Source organism: Spermophilus citellus (genome assembly GCF_964194105.1).
Source record: "Spermophilus citellus genome assembly, chromosome: 5".
In the NCBI taxonomy this organism is placed as follows: Eukaryota; Metazoa; Chordata; class Mammalia; order Rodentia; family Sciuridae; genus Spermophilus; species Spermophilus citellus.
In genome coordinates this window covers 69,224,097-69,245,387 of record NC_138186.1, presented here as the reverse complement: position 1 = coordinate 69,245,387, position 21,291 = coordinate 69,224,097, and the positions used below count along the sequence as shown (strand labels likewise).

The window sequence follows — 21,291 nt, the reverse complement described above, 5'->3', positions numbered from 1 at the left end:
TATGGATGGTGCAAAGTAAAACACAACATTATATAACTTGATCCTTTTTCCATTCAACACTGTCCCTTCTTATGAGAGGAATTAATTAAGTAGATCAGTTTTCTTGCTTCTGCACTGATTTCTCAAAATTCTATTAGCAACTTCTAGTGAGGAAATGTGCACCATTGCCACTATAGCTCCTCCTGGTCAATGCTGAGCTGATGTGCATGCTTCAGCCAGCCATCAGGGGATCAAGGGTGCACACAATGACCTTCTTTCAGCCATATAGACACTTCTTTTTTTGTTTTTTTAGGACAATATCTCTATTTTAGATACAAGTTAGAAATTGCTAACCAACTCCCTATTATTGCTTAGAGAAGGCTCCAGTGAAATTAGTCACTTGACAGCTGTTGTCACTGCCATCTTAGATATAAGTGACAAGTCCTAAACATTGGTCAAACATCAGGGGACAGACCCAGATCAGGTAAAGTGACAGGTATGACTCCAAAAAGAGGAACCATTTTCCTCCAAGTCCACCTGACTTATGTTACTCCAAAGCAGGACAGCTGCTATTTTTGAGGCCCTGTGAAGTACCAGGCACTGTGACTGATATTTTACATACATCATCTCTAATTCTTACAACAAATTCTGAGACAGACAGTAGCAGTCCCACTGACAGATGAAGAAGGAGGTTCAGAACATTAAATAAATTGTCCAAAGTTACCCAGCTGACACGTGAAAGAGCAGGACTTCAGAATTTCCATTCCTCTCCTGGGAAAGACTGACAAGTATCAGTTGAGATCTGCAAAGTCAGATTCAATCAGCCCCAGACATGCTGTTGGGGTTAGAGATGCCAGAGGAATGCACGAGGAGACAGGGTAACGAAGGAGAAACAAGAGATGCTGTCTGGCAGTCAGCTTATCCAGAGATGAGGGTGGATGAGCAGTATGAGGTAAGAGGAGCAAGAGGGCAGAGTGACCCGGCTGTTGCAGACAAGGAAGAGACACAGACTTCCCTGGAGACTCAGCAGGCAGAGGGGAAGAGAACTGCAGGAGCAGCCACAGAAGTCAAGAGAGCAAAGAGTGTCACCCAGAGTGTGGACCAACAGAGGGATGTGACAGGTGTGAAGGATGTGGGCTGGGCTGTTAGGAATCTGCTATCATCTTTGAGAGGATGTAAGCAGAGAGGTTTGAGGGGAAGCTAGACCTCAAAGGGTGAGGAGCCAGTGCATAAAGAGGAGGAGACATATGAGTGTAAAACAGTAGCTGCCAGATTCTAGTCTGAGACATGATTTTCATAGTTAACAAATGAGAATAGGGAGACTGTGATAAGCTTTTCTAATCACAAAGGCAAATCTATTTATTTATTTATTTTAATTTGGACTTTCATTTAACTGGGTATTAAAACCTGACTGGCGGGTTGAAATCTGTCTTTTACTAAATGATGGTGAGTTTTGCTGTTGTTGCCATCCTGTTGGATCCCATTAAAGGGTTTAAGACAAAATCATCATCATCATCATCATCATCATCATCACAATGTGGGCAGTTTGGCATTCTTTGTACTTAACCTCCTTCCAAAGCCAAAGATTCTGCCATCCTGTTGGATCCCATTAAAGAAATTACACTGCCCCGATTGGCTGGCACCAATTTCAAAGAGGCTGGGGTCAGATTTGTGATCAATTGTGTGAGAATTTTATAGAACTGTCTTCATTTCAGTTTAGGCTAATAGCATAAACTCTAGAGGTGACTTTGTCTAGTTAAGACAGTAATTTGATGACTGCCGTCAGTTACAGGCCAGCAGTGCTTCCCACAGCTGGATACTGAGAAGCCATTAGTGTAGACAGACACACACACCTGTAGATGGTGTGAGAGGTAAGAGAATACTACGCAGATTGAGTGTCTCTTGTCTGCAATGCTTGGGATCCAAAGTATTTATAGTTTAAGAATTTTTCAGAGTTCAAAGTACTTGGCATATACGTAATGAGACCCTTTGGGGAGGGGACCCAAGTCAAAACCCAAAATGCATTTATGAATGAATTTCACCTTACACATGAAGTAGGTAATTTTATACAATATTCTTTTTATTTGATTGACACTCATCACATGAGATCAGGTATGGAATTTTTCATTGTGTAGTCATGTCAGAGTTTTATATCTTGGAGCATTTGGGATTTTCAATTTTCTAGTGAGGGATGCTCAACCTGCCTACAGAAATTCCGTCAGTGTCATTATGAAGAGAAGTGGTAGGAGGCTTTTGATGAGGATGAGCACCATTCTTTTGGACATAACATTACACTCCCTGAAGCCTGGCCCATTAGTACATGGTCTCCAGTCACATTTCCTTATAGAATCTAAGATTGTTCTGAAGGTTTTCAAATTCTGAGGCCTTTCCAACAAATCATATGATTCTTATACAAGTTCACCTGTCCCAAGTCTATCTAAACATAGAGAATTCAAAAACTCTGTGAGTTCTGTATTCAGCATTGCTCAACTCCCAAGCCTTTGTGCACTGAGCCACTGGCCAGCATGGGGCTAGGAGTCGGTAACGGAGATTCTGTTTTCTTTCCCTTCTATGGATTTCATTTGCATGTCTGCTTCCTGTTCCTCACTCCACATCAAATAGCCATGTGAAGGAAAGAGGTCTGGGACATGGAACAGACCCTTTACTCATGCCCTGGTGGCAATTCCTGTCTGTTTTGTTTTAATATGACTGGCTCCGCCCCAGCCATGCTTCCCATCAAGTGTTTCATTTACAGAAGTGCCCTAAAGCCCTTCTGCCTCTATCACCAGCCACCCTTGCAGAAAACAGAAAGCTATTTACTTGCCTCCAACTGCATTACATGGCCAGTGCTTAGGGAAGGGGAACCCAGGAGGGGGAGACTGGATCTAATCTTGCATCTTCCTATTCTCTGTGGTTTGGAGGGACATATTTCCCAGTTTCATTACCTTCTGATTAAGAGTGCAGGTGACTGAATTTACATAAATCATATTTATATTTCTGTATGACACAGAAATAATATATATATATATATACACACATACACTTTAAACCACTGTTCTCTTAAATCTCCAAGCTTGAGAACCTGGGGTAGAGTATTCCTTCAATAATAAGCCAGGCAATTAAGAGAAGAGAGAAGGGGGTTATCCCTAACATCCTGCGCAGGCTATAGAATCAGGATCACTCTGCATTGTTTGGGCTGGTGATGAAAAGACCACACGGACACGGAAGTACTTTTTCACAAAGCTGAGTGAGGTTACGGATGACTCTACAACCTCAAGGGTCCTCTTCCATGCTGGAAGGCAAGAGAACCCCTCTATTTATTAGGAAAAAGGCATTCAATAGAATATTCTACCCAAATAAGGCAGGGGACAATGTTTCAAAAAGGGGTTGCCCAATCCCACTGGGTAACACTCAAGTCCAGAGCTGAAGCACTTCCTTGAGAAGCAAAGGTAAAGTCTTCTTGCTTTACACAGCGCATACTATGCAATGCCAGTCCAACCCCCCTTTACTCAAGGCTAAGAGTGGGTGCTTGGCTCATGGGCATGGCACCCCCCACACAGGAAAGAGCAGCAAAGTCAAGGGAAAGTTCATTTTAATGTGTTTGGGTTTGATCCATTTATTTCAAATTTCTGAGCAGTCCGCAGAGCAGCAGACACAAGTCCTTCTCAGAAGGAGACAAGGAGGGCAGCCACACAACATGAGAACAGAACCTGGGCATGAAGACTTCAGAACCCATCTATGTGGAAGAGTCAGAAAGGAAGCCTGGGAGCAGAACGCCACGGTGCAAGGAAACCCCCTAACTTAAGAGAAAGCTCAAGGATGAGATCCACAGACCCAGGAGAGGGAAATGACCAAATCCTCTGATCTTTAGGAAATGAGTTGCCACAGTATGAAACCCTTCAGGGCACACATGCACACTGAGTCTGCTTGGCAAGGCCACATGGTAGGAGAGAAGGAGGAAGGGAGGGAGGGAGAGAGAGAGAGCAAGGGAGGGCTACCCTGGCACAAACCCACAGGGTTCTATTATGTATAAAAAGCATGAATCAAGACCTGGCCACAGACAGAATTCATAAGTACAAGGAATAAAACAATGAGCAGTGAACAGAACAAGCATGTAAAAAGAGATGCTGACAGGCTGTAGTAAAATACTGAATGTTGTGACTTCGGATACATTCAGTACATCATATTGTTTCATTTAGATTTATTTACTACTAGGATAAAACAAGGTCCTTGTGTGCCAAACAGGCTGGCTGATTATGACAGTCTGAAGGCTGTGCTGAGGGCTGCCTGACTCAATCCTGCTTAAAAATATCTGGGATTGTCAAACAAGACTAAATATGAATGTATGATCCAACTCTGTGTTTGCTGCCACAGCTGTTCTTCTGGGTGTGCAGGGTGGGAAAAAAAATGTTAAAAGGAGAACTTTTTCAAATGAATCCCATTTATTCGCAGCACTACAGACTTACCCAGGAGGCAGCTGGCCCTACAAAGGTGTAATTCTAACCAGCAATTCCAGTGCACATGAAGGCTGACTGGTATGGGTTCTGCATGGTACAGGAGGGAATAGAAGACAAAGAAGGAATGCTTCGTGAAATTTTATTTTTTACAAGTCTTGGTGCTTGTACTGGCAAAAAAAAAAAAAAAAAAAAACCCAACCCAGAAGGTTTTCACTTTATTCCAGCCACAATTACCAAAATAACTTTTACATCTTAGCCTCTCCTTTTATGCTGGCTTCAACACAAATGTGTTTGAAACACAAGATGCTGATACCACCCCACTGAAACACACGGTTAACCCAAGGGTGAAAAATAATTCAGAATATTAAATGTTAGGCATCGTATGTAATAATGTGAAGACAAAATAACAATAATAATAATAATTTGGCATTCTTTGTACTTAACCTCCTTCCAAAACCAAGAAAAATATATATGATTCTGATTAATAGTTACTTGCTCTTCAACAAAATAACAACCAAAAATCAAAAACAAATGTTGCATTCATCAGACACTTCATTTTTCACTCAAAATTATAGCTTATTTTAATTATTCTCATTTAATATGGACAAAATTAAAACTTATGGTATTTCTGTATCAAAATTCTTTAGGAAATGAGTCTCCCAATTGATGAAGGCTTTGATGAAGAAAGTCCAACTTCCCCAAGCACTCCCCATCGTCCTCAGACTGTAAGAATCTCTTCCTTCTCTGAGTTCCCCCAGGAACCCCTCTGGCCCAGCCTATGCCCTTGGCATGAATCCTATGGTGCCAGTTTCTGTGTTACTTTCTAAAGTATTCCTTATCTCTGCTGAAGGGATAAACATCCCACTAATTCTGTTTGCCTCTTACATCTCTACACCATGCACTATGTCAGTTAACTGAGAGACTCCACTATGAGCTGAATGAGTTGTTCAGACCAAAATATATTCTCTGGGTAACAGAGAGAAAGTGAGAGGGCACAAGACTAGGAATAAACAGCTCTCCAGAAGGACAGGGCCAGATAAACTAGACAGAATGCATTCTCAACAGTTTTGGTTGGGCATGATGGCTCAGGGCCATAATCCCAGCAATTTGGGAGACTGGAGTTTGAGGCCAGCCTTACCAACTTAGTGGGAACTTGTTTCAAATTAAAAAATGTAAAAGGGCTGACTGAGTGCAGTGGTAAAGTGTCCCTAGGTTCAACCTCCAGTACTTCATGATGGGGGGAGAGTAGGCAATCTCACCAGTTTTTTCTAAAGCACATCCCCAACCCATATCTAATACAACTGCTGAGTATCCCAGAGGTTGGGGACTCTCAAACTTCAGAACACAAAAAAGAAATCACCTGGCACCATGAAGAAAGGTGTGATCTAGCAGATCTAGGGCCTTGGTAAGAATCTGCATTTTAACCCAGCACTTCAGGAGGTACAGATAAAGGGAGTCATATACCAACCTCTGAAAATATTGGGACATTTAACTTTAGTGGTTTTCAGACATAGCATCTCATAATCCACCGTCACCTGCGAGTTCAAAAAGGCAATTGGGGAGGGATTTGTGCATTGTTAAAAACAAACTAACAAAAAACCTACTTCAGGTGAGTCTTAATATGCAGCCCTGGCCATTTTAGTGTGGTATCTGTACTTAAGTCCACTGTTTACTCCTATAAAGCTATTTCTGCTCTTATGCTGAAACAGATCCCACTTTTTTTTTGGCGGGGGAGTGGTGAAGGGGGTACTGAGGATTGAACTCAGGGGCACTCAACCACTAAATCACACTCTCAGCCTATTTTGTATTTTATTTAGAATTTTTTCACTTTTTACTTAGAAACAGGGTCTCACTGAGTTGTTCAACACCTCGTTTTTACTGAGACTGGCTTTGAAATCATGTTCCTCATGCCTCAGCCTCCAGAACCACTGGGATTACAGGTGTGCGCCACCGCACCCAGCCAGATCCCACTTTAAAAAACTGTGCTAAAGGATTGATTAGACAATCTCAAATGGGAAATAAAACAGCAGCCCAGCAAGGGAAAGCTGTTTTGTTGCTTAGTTAAGGGTGGGAGAAGGAGGTCGGGGAAGAGGATGGGAAGGGGGCAGGTTTGCAACAAATTTAACTTCATTTTCCTCATTTTTAAACACAAATCATTTTTTAAATTCTTCTACCTGTAATACAAGTGCACTTTTTCAAAAGTAACCCTTAAAAAACAGAGATTAAGGCAAAAAGAGTACAAAATACATTCTGAAAAGAACTCAAAAGCATGTTTAGTTACACAAAGGAATACAGTAGATAAAGAGCTTAAAAGCTTAAAAATTCTAAGTTGTCAACTGACAAATGGAAAGGTGAGATATTTATAATGCATTTAAATTTCTTAAAAAGAAACATTTCAAAAGTTATACAGTGAAATTGGTGTTATCCCTTCACAGTATTCATCGAATGAGGCATGCACATATATTCTTCTGGCACTGTCACTGGTTAAATGTTTCAGAGTGCCTTTTTAGGATTACAATGAGTAGTTCTCAAAAATCAATGCTATGAGAAAATTTTGCAGAATTCGATGAATTATAGAAAATTCAAGACTGGGAATCATAATAAAATACATGATATGTTTCAGCTGAATCTCGCCTGTAAGATGATGTACTCTGATACAACAGCTCAATTTCCATGTCCTAAAGCAATCCTCCCAAGTACCCCATCTGAATTTAAGGTGAAAATGGAAAGAGAGAGTGAATATTTGCTTTGTGTGTGTTGGAGGGGTGGTGGTAGGGTCAGAGGTCAGGTCATTATAACAGATATATGAATTTCAAACTGGGCAAAAATTTTCTGTATGAGTTGAATCCACAATATTTTAAACTTCATGTTGACACTCAAAATGCTTAGATTTTGGAGCAATTTAGATTTCAGAGTTTTGGACTAGGGATGATGGACATGTAGTTAGTTCAGCCATTATTACACAACTTAGATGAAGAAAGGTCTGGTTAAATTCTTCTACAAATGGCTCTCTGCTCAAATTTAAAGTTGTGTAAATTCTCTTAGATTTAAAATGCGGACTTCTGGAATTTTACTCTGGAAATTCTGATTGCATAGTCCTTGGGTGAGCTGGAAGTATGCAATTTTAATAAGGCCTCGATGTAGGTGGTCCCATAGCCCATCTGGAGAAAAATTGCTCCAAGTAAAGAAAGATGAACCATAATCCAAAGTTTAAATTTCTAAATTTGCTCCCATTATTCCAGAAAGCCCCTTTCTCTGTGGTCTGATGGTTGTTAAGGCTTTCTGATTTGCTGACCTTGAAATATTTTGCTCCGTCTTCCCTTTCAAAGTGACAAATGTGGTTTTGCCAAAATGGTTTGAGAATCTCTGGGAGTGCACTGCATCTCGTCCCCTCTTGGCCAGGATTCTTCCTTCTGCTGTACTGTGACAGCACAGACCCTGATGTGCAAGATGCACAGTGAAAATTTCTAGACTCTACAAATTAATGTAGAAGTCCTGATGTACTTTTTCTTAAGAACTGAAAATGCATGGTAATTGTCACACTTCCTAATTTTATGAAAGTGCAAAGCCTGTCATCTTTAATGTATGCTCTGCTAGTCATATACCAGATTCTGAATATATTGACTTTATTTACATAATCAAAAAATTCTGTACTCTTGGCTGGATAAAGTGGCTACAAGCCCTATACCCTGGTACTCAGTTCCACCTATATGGTAACTGTTCCTTCAAACTGAATACTAAGTAAAGCAATGCTCTCCACTCCTACCCAGTTTCTCTCTAAAATTACAACAGAAGGTATGGCAACGATGGTCCCAAGGGCAAGGCCTAAGAGATCATCCCTTCACTCATTTGTTCACTAATCCAATTATTTAAGCAACAAGATTCATGTTAGGCCATGTGGTAGCAGATAGGGAGGCACAGGTGAATAAGAGAGGCACAGTGTTTGCCCACTATGGTTTCATAATACAGTTGGGTAGAGGGTTATCATAAAAATAAGCCTAATATTGAGGGACACCCCACAATGGCAACCTTAGTCACTGTGAGAAGAGTGCAGAAAAGGCAAGTGATTGACCTTGCCTTCACTCAACTGCATTGGCTTTTTATAATGACCATACAATGCTTCTCTAATTCTAAAAACTCTCAAAGTGAAATAAACTTGAAAACACCATGTAATAAATGCAATTATTAAAGAGTCTTAGAAGGAAGAGGCATATCTGCCTGTGGTCCACAACACTGAACATGGAATAATGGGCCTAAAATGACCAGAGCCTACCCCATCCTAACCATGTCCAATGACCAGACTCCAAAAAGAGATTACTAGTGACTGCTCACCTCATTCTTTGACTGCAGGGTCTGCCTCACTGTGGGAGCATCCATGCCTGGATGGCTCCCTCCCATGCCAGAGACTCATCAAACATGTTCATGTTATGAGCAGAATGTCAGGAAATCCCTCCATCAATTATATCATCATTAGCTGTCCAAGACACACACCACCATCATAATCACCTACGTCTCTTAGAACTGGCAGATCCAGCAGGAAACAGTGACTGTTGTTGTTTCCTCCAGGAAATGGTGATTGCTGATGCTTTTCAAACCTTCCTCTGATCTCCCAAAATGTCAAGGGAAAAGCATTAAACAAGCAGCAATGTGCACCAGGAATGACTTCTGACATTGCTTTTACTGTCACAGATGACCTCTCAAATGCCTAATCCAATGGAAAGTTCTCAGTGCTCATGGATGGACCATTCTACCCCATTTTATACTGTATCCCCTCTGGATGAGGCTCTTGCAATTCTGTCCCTTCCTAGCTCCCTTCTCTCCTTTTTTTTCCCCCTTTATGTATGTGGTGTGTGTGTGCGGGGGGGGGGGGGGGGTTGTCTTGTTTTGTATTGGGAATTAGACCCATAGGCACTCCGCCACTGAGCTACATCCCCAGGCCTTTTTATTTTTTGAGACAGGGTCTCACTAAGTTGCTGAGGCTACTTGCTAGGACAGTGCCTCCCAAGGTTCTGTCTTTCTACAGGCTGTATCTCACATTCTCATCTACAGCACCAGCTTTATCTGCAAGCTTTAGCTCTGGCCCATGAGATGCCTCACATCTAGATGCTAAACTCAGTGGTCACCACTCTGTTATTCCTTTGACTGGCCTTTTCTAGAGTACTACTCAACACCTCTGACCAATCCTCTGGCCATTTTTCCTCATTTTCTTTACAAGGGCATCCTCTTCCTCTGCTTTCCCTCAAATAGGGGTATTATGCACAATCATCTGTCTTTCCAACTCCATATCCTCTCCCTAAGAGGCTTCATTCATACTGTAGCACCGACCATCAATGCAGATGGATGATTCTCAAAGCTGTATCTCCTGCCAAAGTCTCCCCCATGAGCCTCAAACCCTTATGTTCAGCTGCCTTCTGAACATCTCCATTTGGAATTCCAAAGGCATTTCACCCTCCACATGCCCACAAATAAACACATCTTTTCCCCTCGGATCTGCTCACTTCTTCAGTGTCTCCCATCTCTCCCATGGTAGGACGCAGGAGTTTATCTCAGAGCCAGGCTTCTCATCTGTCTTCCCCCACCACATCCAGCAAGCTTTTGGCTGGTTACCCTCATGCCTGCTGTGGTGCCTTCTACTCCCCTCTTCGCCTCTCCAGTCCCTCTACCTCCACCATGGATTTCTGGCCTCCTGCATCCAGACTGTCTTTAATCAACTTCCTGCTCCTTGCTACTGACAGGAAGGTATGTGAGCTACTTCCCAGAGTGGATCCCCAGGGCCTTGAAGAAAATATTCCTTAGCCAAAACAGGCCTCTGATGATCTTGCTGCTGTCTACCTCTCTAGCTCAGTCTTTGCCATCAGTTTCAGTAGTATCATGCATTTCCTCAAAGTCATCGTGCCATTTCAAACCTTTAAACACACATTCATGCTGTTTCTTCTGTCCAGGGGAGCTCAACCCACACCTCGTCTCTATCTGCTGCTTGTCCCTCACAGCCTGAGTAAATGCCATCCTTCCAGGAAGTTGCCCTGCTACCCTTTCCTTCCCCAACGACACAGACCCTCTCCCTGAACTCCCTCAGGCATACCTCTGAGATAGGGCTTTCTATTCTGTCGTCATCAGGGCTGGACTTGATCTTTCCACTCTTCTACCCTAAATCCCTTGAGGACCACCACTAAACTGACTTGCCTCTATCTTCTAACATAGAAACCAAAGAGCTGGTGCTGGTTAAATACTTAAGAAGTAAATAAAACTCATTCTAAACCAGGCATGGTGGCACACGCCTGTAATCCCAGCAGCTCGGGAAGCTGAAGCAGGAGAATCGAAAGTTCATAGCAAGCCTCAGCAAAATCAAGGTGCTAAGCAGCTCAGGGAGACCTTGTCTCTAAATAAAATACAAAAATAGGGCTGGGGATGTGGCTCAGTCGTTGAGTGTTTCTGAGTTCAATAATGCCTGGTATTTAAAAAAAAAAAAAAACTCATTCTAAAAATCTACTCTCTTGCCTCTATGTCTCTCATCTCATTGAAACAGACTCTGTCTAGCCAAAACATTCGCTGTTGCTTTCTTGTCCTATATTTAATAAAATATATTGCCTTTATTTAGAGCATTGCTTTGAGTTTCCTATTTGAAGCTCTAGGGAAGGACCAAACAGTTGCTGCACAGTAAAGATTTTCTGGAGACAAGAATAAATTCAACTGGCAGTGGAGAAGAGCTCTAAAAGATGGAGGCTTCTTCTCAAAGAACACCCAAAAGCCACAATGAGGAAACCCTTTACCATACAAGACAAGAGACAAGGAAGTGGCCTTGACCTACAGGAAAAGTAGAAGTAATCTCTTCTCTAATGATCTGCATGCAAAGCTGCTGAACAGAGCAAGGACCTAAAAAGGTGGGAGCTTCGTAAAGCAAAGGTCCTCACTACAACAGTGATAAAGCACCTCTCCGTGGCATCTGACCACATTTAGGGTTCACTTCAAACTGACACAAACTGGTTCCTAGTCAGCTGAAGGCAGATGGGGATGTGTGCAGTGGGTCCCACGTGAGATGAGGAAGCCAGGATCACAGGTAAGTCACTCCATTCCCTCAGGTGCCTGCTGCCTTGCCCATTCACCTCAGGCCCCTGTGGTGAGAGTTCAGTCCCTGGGACTCTGGTGTCACTGGGGTTTTCTCAAAGCTCCGAGCTATCTGCAGTGCTGAAGGTGTGCCGAGTGCCTGGCACCCAGTCCTGCAGTTTCTTCTAATTTGCTCAGACCCGTTGCTCATCTAAACCCTGCACTTGTCAGCCTTGCAGAATGGAAGGCCTATTCCTTAATGTTTTGCAACACCATCGAACAAAGGTTGAACAAGGTTAAATACTTCAAGACATGAACTATTAATGAGTGTAGTACTTCCACCAAGCACTTTCACAAACAAAGTATATGTTAGGTAAACAGAGACCTGATTGCTTCACAGTGTCTTAGAAAAAAAACACTGCACATCTATGCTTAGTCTGTTTCTGTCCACATTCTTTCCCCTTGTACCTCCATAACTACATGGCCCTAGGGGGTAATTGTGCCTCCCTGACTTATTTCAACACAAGAATCCTAAATCAGGTAGAGACTTCTAAACTGCTTACTCACCTCTTTCTTCTGTTTGATTGGCTTTTAATTTACCATATCCTTCTGGAAATTCCCATCCTGTGCATCATGTATCTATCCAACCTACAGCTTCCTGTTGGTGTTACAGATCCATTCATATTTTCTCCAATGTGGTGGGCATCAACCAATCTATTCAGGGTCTAAGTAGAACAAAAGGTGGAAGGAGAAAGAAATTGCTCCTTTTTGCTTCCTATCTACGTGCTTGAGCTGGGACTATCAAGTTTTTTTCAACCTTTGGCCTGGAATTTGTATCACTGGCTCCCTGGTTCCCAGGTCTCAGGCTCAGACTGGAATCACATCACCAGTTTTCCTGGATTGACAGCTTACAGAGGGCAGATGTGAGACTTCTCAGCCTCCATGATTATATGAGCCAATTCCTCAAAATAAATCTCTTCTCACACACATACACAAGTGCACACCCACACTCTCTCACACACACAAACATCTCTTATTGATCTTGCTTCTCTAGCATAAAATATACGATACCATCATTGCATTAAATGCCAGATGTGGCAGATGATCTAGTACTCACCAACAGCCAAGTTTCTCATCTTTCTTTCCTTGCTAACTGCATGTTCTAGCTCTTTTCAGTGAAGTTAGGGATATATATTGGCCAACAGAATGTGAGAAAAATAATGTACACTTCTTCTTGTCATCACCCGTAAAACTCTCTCATACATAATCTCTCATTTTATCCCCCCTTATAAAGACTTTGTATCCCACAAATTGAATGAAGATGTAACACAGGCAGAAAGAAGCCTGGAATCCTGGATGACTATGTGGAGCAGAGTCTTACACCATCAACTTCCCAATACGACTACTCACACACTAAACGCTAAGTTGAGTAGTAATAAAATTTCTCATTGTGTGGAGCCACTGAGATTTTTTTTTTAATCAATAGCTAATCTATTCTGACTAATGCACAAAGCTTATTAACATTTTACCTGGCAGAGCAAACAAACCCTTTGTAACACAATAGTCAGCAATCAGGTAAAAAAGAAAAATAATGCCATGGCAACTTGTACAGTTTTAGTTCTTCTTATTATGTACTGGTCCTCCTATGATTTTTTTTTTGGTGCATATTAAAATTTTCAGTGAATAACTAATAGATAAAGCACTGAGATATTTGCAGTTTTAATGAGATTGTTGATTCCATAAGCCTAGAACAAACATCTGAAATAAATATGTAGAAAATAATGGCAATCCTGCTGAGAAATTCATTTACTGATTCCCTGCACATCTGCAACTGAAATGTAAGAATTGTTAAAGATGGCCTGTTTTCAACATCCAACCAAAACTGCCCTATTATTTCAAGTCTCTTTCAAATCAATTGCTACTGACATCTCCTGCTAACTCCAGTTACTGACATCTTTCTGTATCGTGTGCACTTAGCATTTTATTTATACCATAGTATAACAATTATTCATGTATAGTTCTTTTTATTTGTCTTTGTTTGCCTGTAGACTTTTTTAAGTGACAGAAGAAATTTAGCATAGAGCTTTATACTAAAGAGGTATTCAATAAATGTTGCTTAAAGATTGTAATAATAATAATAGTAATAATAATAATAATAATAATAGGCTATAATTGTTAATGGTAAGCATTTAAAAAAAAACATCAGAATCTAAAGTGTTTTCAAACCAAAAGGAATCCAGGATCATTTTCATTATTGGCTTTGAGTAGACACGTTAGTTAGACTGAGAACTTATTCAACACTTAAAATGTTCTTTTAAAAATCAAACTATTTTTATATATAAACCCCAGGTTAAGTTCTTAGTGATGCTTCTTTCTCATCCCTACACTTTCCCTCCTCTTGGCTCCTTAGTCCCTTTCCAAGATTTGTCTTTTCTAGCTTGATGTGCAGAAAGCATAGTGTGTTTAGGGACAGAGAGTGGCGCTGTCCCTAAAGGGACAGAGATGTGATCTGCCTTCAACTGCTGGAGGCGCAACACCACTTAGCTCTAGCCAGATGCACATCACATAACAGGTAACCTCAAAATCAAATCGAAGCAAGCTTTGTGGCTGCTCATTCTCATTCAATTTTAGAACTGGAAACCATCACACTGATACTTACAGAAACTGCTGAATTAAAATGGGAACAGAAACTGTCATCCACATATTTGAGTTGTTTTATTTCAGAAGAAACCACTGCAAATATTTTATTTTAATAACAACTTGCTCAGGATAAATCTACCATTGTTGTAGAAAAATCAGGATATAACAGAACACAGTATATAAAAAGTGAATGAGTGGGTTGAGAGTAGAGGGAGGAAGATAAGAGCTTCTTAAAATAGATAAAACATTTAGAGAACCTGTGACTAAATGAAAAACTTGTTGACCTAAAAAAAAAAAAAAAATACAGTCAGGTGTTGTTTTCAGATTCAGATCTATTACAGACTTGCTAATTTAAAAGGAAGAGAGAGAAAGAGAGAGACCAAACAAAAACGAAAAAGTTAGAAAATACCTACAATTTCTTCAATACAGTCACAACATTCCTGAAAACAGAATATTAACTGTATCAACAGAATGAAGAGTGACAGCAGTTTACTCTGCTTGTAGCATATGTTCTGGCCTAGCATGTGGAAGGCAGGCAACCCAGAGAGATTCTCCTACATAAGAGCAAATAAGGACAGGGGAATGGCAAAGGGGGGGGGGGGAGAAATGTAAGATATGTTCATCAACAGGAATCAATTTGTGGTATATAACACAATGGAATATTATTCAGATTTAAAGAATAAAATTATGGCATTTGCTGATAAATGGATGGAGCTAGGGAATATCGTGCTAAGCAAAATAAGCCAATCCCCCAAAACTAAAGGCCAAATGTTTTTTCTTATGTGGATGTTAATTCACAATAAGGGGTGGTGCTAGGGTAGAAAAGAGTTACTTTGGATTAGGTAGAAGGGAGTGAAGGGAGGGAGACAGTAGGGGGTAGGTAGGATGGTAGAATGAATCAGACATTATTATCCCATGTACATATATGACTACACAACCAGTGCCATTCTATATCATGTACAACCAGAAGAATGAGAAATTCTACTCCATTTATGTATAATGTGTCAAAATGCATTCTACTCTCATTTATAACTAATTAAAACAAATTTTAAAAAAAGAAATCTATTTTTGAAGTTTATACTTTCTTTTGCAGTATTTGAAATGGTTTCTATACATCTTCACATTTAAAACAATGCTCCCTGAAAAATACAATTTGTAGCATAAAATGGTGACTAGAAAATATAACAGTAGTTCAGTTCCTTTCCACTTCAAAAATAATTACTATAATCTGGCATCAAAGTATGTAGTATTTCACTACTAGTGAGTAAAGGCAATAGTTTGTTTTTTTCCTATGTGAACCTCTTTTCCTAACTAAAGAGAAGGTAAAATTAAGGCAGAGAGAAGGCTTATAATGGGAAAGCAGAGAGAGCAAGCTCACCCAAAGACTGCCTAGCATGATCACAGGGAAATGCTTCCCTTTGCCTGTAACATTTTAACAGTGATGGTGACATGGAATCTCTCCTACTATAATGTATGAAGTCCAGCCACTTGGGCAATGTGCTAAAGAGAGTGTTCAACCTGGGCCCAGATTAGGCTGCAAGAAAGGAGGGAACAATGAGTTTATTGTGGCAAGTTTCAAGTCCATCTGGGTAAAAAATGCCTTCTGCTACACTTCTGATGTGGGTGTTGGTAGTTGTTACAAAGATAAAAAAAAAAAAAAAGGCAAATTGTTCATAACTAAGGAGGAGGACTTCTAGGCACACTAGATTTACTGCTTGCCAGAAAGCTTTTCTTAGTACATACTCAGAAGTAAACACAAGATCGTCTCAGCAGCCCTCATGCCTGGTTTTAGATTTCATTCAACCAGCCAAAAGCTACAGACCACAGACACTGATCAGCATCCCCAGGTTGGATACAGGACAACTACCCCAAGCATCTAATTAAAGCTAACCTCTAGGAAAGAGCAGGAAATGGCCCTGCTGGTAGGGGTCTGCTTACCTGCAGTGTGATCCTGGGACTGCCAATGATTTGTGCCAAAACTATCTTATTTTTAAGTTCTTGTTAACTCAAGTTTGCAAAATAATTAGCCAAGGTATGCATTCTCTGGCCAAGGTTTATCTAAATGCAGTGCTACTTTCCTCATAAGAGAAATAAACTCAACTTCTTTGGTATGGTACACTAATACTAATCAGTGTTTCTTTAATTTAAGCTACCTATCTTCACAATCTGTCATACTGGCCTAGCCCCCTGTATTCCTTATTATTTGCTTCTTTCTTTAAATTGACTTTAATTTGAATAAGATTTAATTTTAAAGAAAGCAAATTGTTTTAAATCACCAACATGAACACAAAGCTATTATCACTACCAGAAATAGAAGATAAATACAACAAAAATACAATATAGTATTATAAACCTTTACGGAAGGCAACCCAAGAAGAACAGAATTAGGAAAAAAGGATAACTTTCTCACCATGATTCAACATTAAAAATGGCAGTTTTGCAGTACCACTAAAAATCATCTCTAGCTGTGCCAGTGGTATACGCCTTATACTTTAGAGAAAACTAAACTAAATGGATAATGATATAGCACTGTGATGTAAGTCAAATTACAGCATAGACTATAAAATTCAAATTACTAACCCTTAGGGCAGGAATCATGATGCATTAAGAAAGTCTGCACTAGATCCTTGGACAGTAAGATCCCACTAGGGGGTAACATCTTTTCTCAGACAAGCAGAGGTCATTTTGCTTGAATAGTAAAGAATCAGTGAGCAGAGGGAAAACACATAGAGTCTAGGCATTAAAGCACATGCATGTCCCCACAGAAAACAGCTTTCACCCTTAATTCTAAGCCTGTAAAATTTGGTGGACAAAATTTTAACAACATACTCAGATACCAAATTCATATACTACATTCCAATCTAGTTTCTTTTTATTCCCAAATCATGGTCTGGCCACATCAAGGGCCAGCATTGAGGTCAGAACATAGGGCCCAGCCCTGGTCCTCCCTGCCAAGCTCTCTATCAGGACCTCAGAAACAACCCACATGGCAGCAGGGACCCATAGCTGCCCTCCTTCTCCCAAACTCCACTCTTCTCTTTTCTAACACAGCACATAATTTCCTTGACTTTGTGCCTGAAGTATCAGAAACCAAAGCCACAAAAGTCAGTGTCTAGAGGTCTTGGTAGTTCTCCTTGGCCCAGGAAATAAACCTGTGAAAATTTCACTCTTTCTCATTTACAGACTTTTTTTTTTAAAAAAAAGAAACACAAAATATCTTTTCTCCCTCACTTAAGCAAGGAAACATCAGGAAAGGTCTAATTCTGCTCCTGGTATCAATGCAACCTTGGGCTTAAGTCATCTCTGGGATCTCTCCCTTTAACCAGGAATATCCTGAAGATTTCCTACCCTCTGCATGGGAAGGTGCAAGGATCCTAGAAGCAGAGCAAACATGGGCACGTAACCACAAGAAGACTGAAGGATAGTCAGTAGCAGGCTTCTGAGTTGTGGCATCCAAGATCTTGCTAACTCCTGGTGTTTGATGGCAAGCTGGTTTGATACCCATGGGTGCTTCTTAGCAAGGCAGACTCTCAACACCTACTTCAGAACTATTGCTAATAAGTGTTTTAACAAAATTCTCAGGGAATCCATTGATTGATCAAGTCTGGCAAGCATTAACCCAATACATTTGAGTGATCTGATACTAAGACCCCTCCTTCCTCCTCCATGGACAAAGCACTGCTTTTTATTTTTAGAAAATTGGGAATTAAGGAAACCTTTGAAGGTCTATCAAGAGGTGGCTAGCCAGGGGGGGCTGGGGTTGTGGCTCAGTGGTAGCGCACTCTCCTACCATGCATGGGTCACTGGGTTCGATCCTTAGCACCACATAAAAATAAAATAAAGATACGGTGTCCACCTAAAACTAAAAAATAAATATTAAAAAAAAAAGAGGTGGCCAGCCCTTGTTATGGCCCTACTATAACCCAGAACCCAGGGGCTGGGCAGAAAATCAGCCTCTGATCAGACAGAGGCATCTTTAAGTGGGGCAACGCAAAACCAGAGGTCAGAGAAGCCTCCGGACACCAGCCCTGGACCCTTACAAATGCCTGCTTTTGCATAGAGTAGGGTTGTCACGTTACTTCTCAGGCTGCAAGCTTCGTGACCTTTATTTACCAATTCAGTTGCCTTGAAAAGTCACATTAATGTGATTTTATCTGCAAATAAACAAACAAAAATAAAATAAAATGGGAAAGGAAGCAGAGTGAAATTTGACTGACTTGGAAACAGCCCAAGACTCATGTTGATTAGGGTAGATGGTGGCCTTGTTCTGCTGTCATCTGTAAGGTTTTTGTTATTGTTGTTTACAACCTCAAAGAAAGCCGTACACTCTGCCACCTGCCATGCTGCCTTCCCCACCATCCCAACCAACCACCCCCGCAACCCACACACCCACCTTTATGCTACTGAGCCAGGTAAAGACTCTGTCAGTAAGGGAAGGGGACAGTTTGCTCCCCCTCAAAATTTCCAAGAGCCTGATATGAAGGTACAAGATCTGCAGGATTCTTCACAAAACTCTAACACTTGTGACAATAAGGATAGGAAATGAGGAATTTAAAAGATGTACAGGGTAGGCATCCCAAAGAGAAGAACCACTTTTGTGTTCTAACACTGAATTCCGAGAAGCCTCGCTTCTTTTTATCAATATGGTGGAAGGCAAACATGGACACGTGGGCCAAGGCACAGAGCCCTTCTTTCTAGCTAAGAATGTTTGAAAAGGAAGAGCTAAAAACTGGTGAGACTATGGCAGCTGACTAGTGCCACTCCCCACAGAGCATCCCATTAGAGTTAATAAAAGGACTGGGAGCTTACTCCTCTTTCTTAAGTATTTCTGGATCCCTGCTTATTTTTCCTAGCTAATGCCAATTTCAAAATTGCCGTTTTTATTCCTTCAGTTTTCACGATTTCAGTGATCATTTTACATAGTTGCTGCTTCCTTCTGGAGTTAACAGACAGTCGTTCTTTATAACTGAGGTCACTACTACGACAAGAGAGTCACTTCCATCAAGTAGCCCGTACACAGGTACACTTCAAGACTGCCTTAGAGGCCCTTTTGGCCAGTCAAGGCCTCAAATGCCTGCCCCACCCCGACCACTCCAACTCCCATGTAAGTGCTCCCCACCAACTTTGGTGTGAAGGTTAGGGCTTTGCTTTGCACTACTTGCACTTCCCTCCCAAGGCAGCCAGCCTCATGATGGCCCACGACTTGTAGCCTGAGTCCTATGGTTGGCAATATAAAGATAAGCTAACTGTTCCTCACTTAGAAATGTGTTGTTGGCAAATATCACATCAGGGAAAGAAACCAAAAAGTGCAGAACTAAAGAGGTCACAAGACCTTGGTGTGGAGACGCCACTATAAGCCAATTCCAAAAGAATAGGTCAGTGGGGAGGAAAGGACAGAGCACCTACATCAGAAGCCGATGTACTCTAAGACAAAGACTGTGAACCCCTAAGATGATGTCAAATGTGAGCTCAATTGCCAGTGCTTTTAGAGTGCCAGTTCCATTCCCATCCTTTCCATCACCACCTTACCTAAGCTGATTTGGGTACCCGTAACCCCACAAACCACTCTAAAATGAGCCAAAAGAAAAAAAACAGGTTTGTTTTTGTTTTTCTATTTTTCCAAATACCTTCAAGGTAAGAAAAGTAAAAGGAGATACCATCACATGGTTTGGCCAGAAGTTAGCTGTCAATTTATGGGATCTGATAAAAGACAACAGTTTAAAAGCGGTTAAAAGGAGGAAAGGATCGTTTTTCTTCAATGTGTTTTCAAATACTGATCATCATTGCTGCATTATAACAATGATCCACAGAAGAATATGGTATCTGAGTCCTGGGGTTTCTGTTGAAGACAAAAGATTGTTACTATACAGAAGTAAGGTTCACTGGAAAAAAAGATTACTATAGGAAAGCAAAAGCAAAAAAGGTAGTAATCTGAGAGAAATCATTATCCAGACTATATTTGGACCTATCCTGAGGGAATTTTATGAGAGTCCTTACAAGAATTGAATTCCTTCAGTATCAAGGACAGCCAGAGCTGCCATCGGGACTTTCTCAATCCTGCATGCCCTAAGAAGTAGGCCTGGGGGCCCATGCAGGGGGCTTTAAAGCACTGTCCTGGATTTCAACCAGGTATCTGTTTAAAAATAAAAAGTGTGTGGATATAAATACCTGCTGAATGTTTAATAAGAAGGAAGCAATATAATAATGAAATCTGAAAATCAAACTAAATTCATAAATATACCACACAAAATCTGGAGGGAGCCGCTGAATATCATTATCACTAAGTCCAAGCTTTTGTAATTTGACAGAACCACCACCAGCCTAATTAGAAATAAATTAAGATAACAGAAGATGCCAGAACAGGTCTGCTCACTGCAGTTAGAACACACTAAGGCACTGAGCCAGAGCCAAGAGAAACCAACCCTCCCCAAGGGCAGACTTTCCCACCTGCAGCAGCACCCAGACATTCACCACCAACCCTCAAGGTCATGTTCAGCACAATGAACAAGTTAGGTCAAATGACTTCCCAGCCAAAGCTTTACTCCAAGAGTCAGATTGAACATACCTTGAAAAATCTGACGCTTAATATTATATTATGAAAAAATTTGAGGGTAAATGCTTATAAGTTGACTGAACTATTAAAAATGCACAAATTTCCACAAATAACAAACATATGCATAGCTTTCTCATAACTATCAGGAAAAGCATCTCCATAACATTTATCCACCAATGTAGGTAGATAAATGTATATAAATGTATATTAAAATGTATATATAAATGTATTTTTAAAATGCCTTCAGCATCTGAAGAGACAAATGGACAATCCAAATCTAAGCAGAATCTTTTCCTTACCATTTCGGGACACATCAAGTTCCACCAGCTGCATGAAGTTTGCTATTTCTGGAGGGAGCCGCTGAATTTCATTATCACTAAGTCCAAGCTTTCGTAATTTGACTAGCTGGAAAAATTGCTGAAAGACAAAATAGTTTTACATACATTTTATATGTATTTGCAGAAGAAGCTTTTTGGCAAATAGGAAATGTAACACAATGTGTCTTTTAAAACTAAGACTGATCACTGTCAATTTCCTGATTTGGGTAGCGTACTATAGTCATGTAAAGATATTGTCATTGGCATAGATGGCAGGAAGGACCTCTCAGTAGTATTTTAA

At 40.7% G+C, this 21,291-nt stretch overlaps 1 protein-coding gene across 2 annotated transcripts in view; it reads right to left on the bottom strand.

Annotated features, from left to right (window-relative positions):
• The window catches only part of LRRC1 (leucine rich repeat containing 1), a 125,939-nt gene that overhangs the window by 54,790 nt on the left and 49,858 nt on the right, over positions 1 to 21,291 (bottom strand). For both annotated transcript variants that reach the window (XM_081295766.1, XM_081295767.1), the window contains exon 2: positions 20,973 to 21,090. In XM_081295766.1, coding sequence (XP_081151892.1) covers positions 20,973 to 21,090 — 118 coding nt within the window. The remainder of the gene's footprint in view (positions 1 to 20,972; positions 21,091 to 21,291) is intronic.